Below are 3,046 nucleotides of genomic sequence, written 5' to 3'. Positions count from 1 at the left end.
CTCTCTCTCTCTCTCCAACTTTCTCTCTTTATGTCTTTCTTCTTACCTCCCTCTCTCTCTCTCCTCCAAATCCATTTTTCTCTCTTTATGCTTTCTACCTTTATCTCCCACCCCCCTTAGTCTCCCCCTGTATCTCTCTCTCCTCCCCTTTTCTCCACCTCTCTTTATTTGTCTCTCTATCTCACCCCCAAACATGAATAGTCTCTCTCATTCTCTCCCTTGTCACTCCCTCTCTCTCCCTCCATCTTTATCTATCTATGTATTTCTTCTTATGTCCCTCTCTCCCCCTTCAACTCCATCTCCCTCTCCCTCCCTCTCTCTCTCTTACCCTTCTCCTCCTCTATCTAGCCTCTCTTCCTCTCTCTCTTCACTCCTCTACCCTCTCTTTCACTTTATCTCTATCTCTCTCTTGTCACTCCCTCTATCTCTCCACATCTATCACTTTCTTTTTATTCTTCCCTGCCATATATATATGGAGTTAATATATATCCTAATATATTAATATATGTTATAATATAACAAATTTAATATTATACTAATACAAAGTTATTAAATTTAATAATAAATCACAACGACAATGATGTAAATCAATTTTAGACTAAAACAACACTACCCGAATCTATAAGGGTGGAAGTGAAGGTATACCCTCTTCCAAGGAGATGGATGTTTATATTATATAGATGATGCAACTTTGGGGACTACCCTCTCCCAAGGCTATGCCCCCTGTGTTGAGGCTAAAGCTTGACCCAACCCATCTCCATTCCATTGCATCTATCCCTTGTTATATCATTTCTATGGTAATGTAAAGCTTATTTATTTATCTCTAGTGACTCATCATCCTTCCTTAGCTTACAACTAATGACAAATCTCTCCCCTAACAAGTCATGGATTCAATGAAGATAGTTTATTTTTTAACCATGAGAATTTGTATTAATCCCATTTACATAATTAAAATGCTATAAATTAACCAATAATAAGTAAATAAATATAACTTTTCAAACCTTAACCTAACTCCATATATACCTATGGATAAAAACAAACATAGCACATTTCCTTCTCTCCAACCTAGAGAGATGATGCCTTAACCATACATTTCTCACCCCAATTACAATTACAATAACATGGGAGTATGATTGCATACATATATGGTTTTGGCATCTAAATTTGAAAGATAGATATTCAGTTCCTTCTATTCATCTTCTTCTTACGTCGGGTGCGGGAATGGCGACTCTCTCTAACTTTATGCTTACGATTGCGACGATGCTTTGAACGACGATGAGGGCCATCATGTGCAGTACTCCCCCAGAGTCGCTTATCTGCTTTCTCTGGAATGGGAGCATTTATTCCCGGAAATTTCACTGCCATCTTCATCTTCTTCTTTTCACTGTCATCCTCAGAGAGTATCTCTCCTTCGTCTATTTCCTTCTCATTATCACAAGAAAACATTTTCAATCCTGAAGTCTGATCATCATTTTTAGTAAGATAGGCAGGAGGGTAACCGATATCACGCATCCTATGGAGCCAGGGTGGTGGGTCCAGTTCCCCAATTCCCAGGGCCTCTCTGGTCTCCCTTCCAAGAATGCCAGCCTGTATTCCATCAAACTTCCATGACTTCTGATCATCAAAATATCTTCGACGCGGAATCGGTTCAGAAGCTGCTCGCTTTCTCTTCAATTTGTTGTACTCTTGGCGAGCAATGGCTACTCTTTTGTTGTCTAGTAATTTGGGGCATTCCTTCATAGAATGACCGTATGAATCGCAATTGAAACATCTCGAGGATTCCACTTGCGGCTCCTTCATCCTGGTCCAGTCATTTTCTGAGTAATATGCCGAGCCCAAAGCAAATGCATACGCACGATCATAAAGTGGAGTGATAATGTGCTCGTAGCCTTTTTTATTCCGTGGTGTTTGAACTCTGTCTTCATCATCAGATTTCAGAATATTTTTAGAACCGGAAATCAATTCCAGATCTGCATGGCCAAAATATTTTGATTTTACCACAGGCTTCTCGTCCATCCAAAAATTACAATATGTATACTTGTGCTTTTTTCCATTTGCATTTGCATTTGTAATCCGCAATGCCGGAAAATGAATTTCATGGCCGCACTCGCCCAGGGATTTTTCGTCACCATTGGATTCATCAACATGCTGGGCATGCCAGTGAGACCAACTCTCGAGAAGTTCAGACAGCTTGTTCTTGCTTTCTATTGACAGATTATTGTAAATAACACGAACATGAGGGTGGCCATCGATATGATCATTTTTTACTTCATCATCATTATCATTGTTGCAGGCAACCCTTCCATCAATAACGGCTACCATGTTCGCATTCGTGTCTACCTCTTGCTTCGCATTCGTGTCTACCTCTTTACAACTATTCTTCTTCGGATCAGCGGAATCAGCCATGCCCAATCTCCCAACTCAGCGATTTAGCTCAGTCACAACAACGTGAATCAATCAGGACTGCCTCTAACCCTAATGCCAAACGTTATTGCGTTTCCACAAGATAAAGAGAGATGCTATGGCCGGTATTTATAGCACTCTCTTATTACATTACAAAAGTAAACGTAATCGGACCGACACAAATACTAACCTAATCTGGCACCATTATTGACCCAAATCCATAATGGTGGAAGTGGTGTACCCTCTCTCAACGTTAGGGATCCTTATATATTATCGTGGCACTTTGGGGCATACCCTCTCCCGGAGCTATGCTTGGTGGTGTAAAGGTGGTTTATGTTCATGGGAAGTTTGCATTAGGGATTTTTTCAAGGTGAAAAGTCACCATTGTTTCACGGGTTAAATTTCATCATTTTTTGATTGATTTTAATTTTATAATTTTTTGATTAATTTTTATATCCCTTGTTATATCAGCTCTTTGGTGATACAAAGGTTGTTTAGGTCCATGAGAATTTTTCATTAGTGTTTTTTGAAGGTGAAAATACCATTGTTTCACCGGTAAAATTTCATCATTTTTTTGATTTATTTTAATTTTATTTTTTAAATTTCATTATTTTTATATTATTTATTATTTTTGTTTTTTTCA

General features: G+C 38.7%; 1 protein-coding gene across 1 annotated transcript; it reads right to left on the bottom strand.

Moving 5' to 3' along the window:
• Positions 1–1,179: 1,179 nt before the first annotated feature.
• Positions 1,180–2,406, bottom strand: LOC149257038 (uncharacterized). Its single transcript, XM_089452696.1, has one exon. It carries the CDS (start codon positions 2,404–2,406, stop codon positions 1,180–1,182), a length of 1,227 nt encoding a protein of 408 aa, XP_089308822.1.
• Between the last annotated feature and the right edge of the window lie 640 nt (positions 2,407–3,046).

The sequence above is a fragment of the Pinus tabuliformis genome, chromosome 6 (assembly GCF_031772625.1).
Source record: "Pinus tabuliformis cultivar Carrire ecotype Pingquan chromosome 6, CPIR1, whole genome shotgun sequence".
NCBI classification, from domain to species: Eukaryota; Viridiplantae; Streptophyta; class Pinopsida; order Pinales; family Pinaceae; genus Pinus; species Pinus tabuliformis.
The sequence above is the reverse complement of the archived record's forward strand: the minus strand, read 5'-3'. Positions and strand labels throughout refer to the sequence as shown.

Excerpts from the sequence above, each read along its gene's own strand:
- LOC149257038 (XM_089452696.1), bottom strand. The coding sequence starts at position 2,406 with ATGGCTGATTCCGCTGATCCGAAGAAGAATAGTTGTAAAGAGGTAGAC.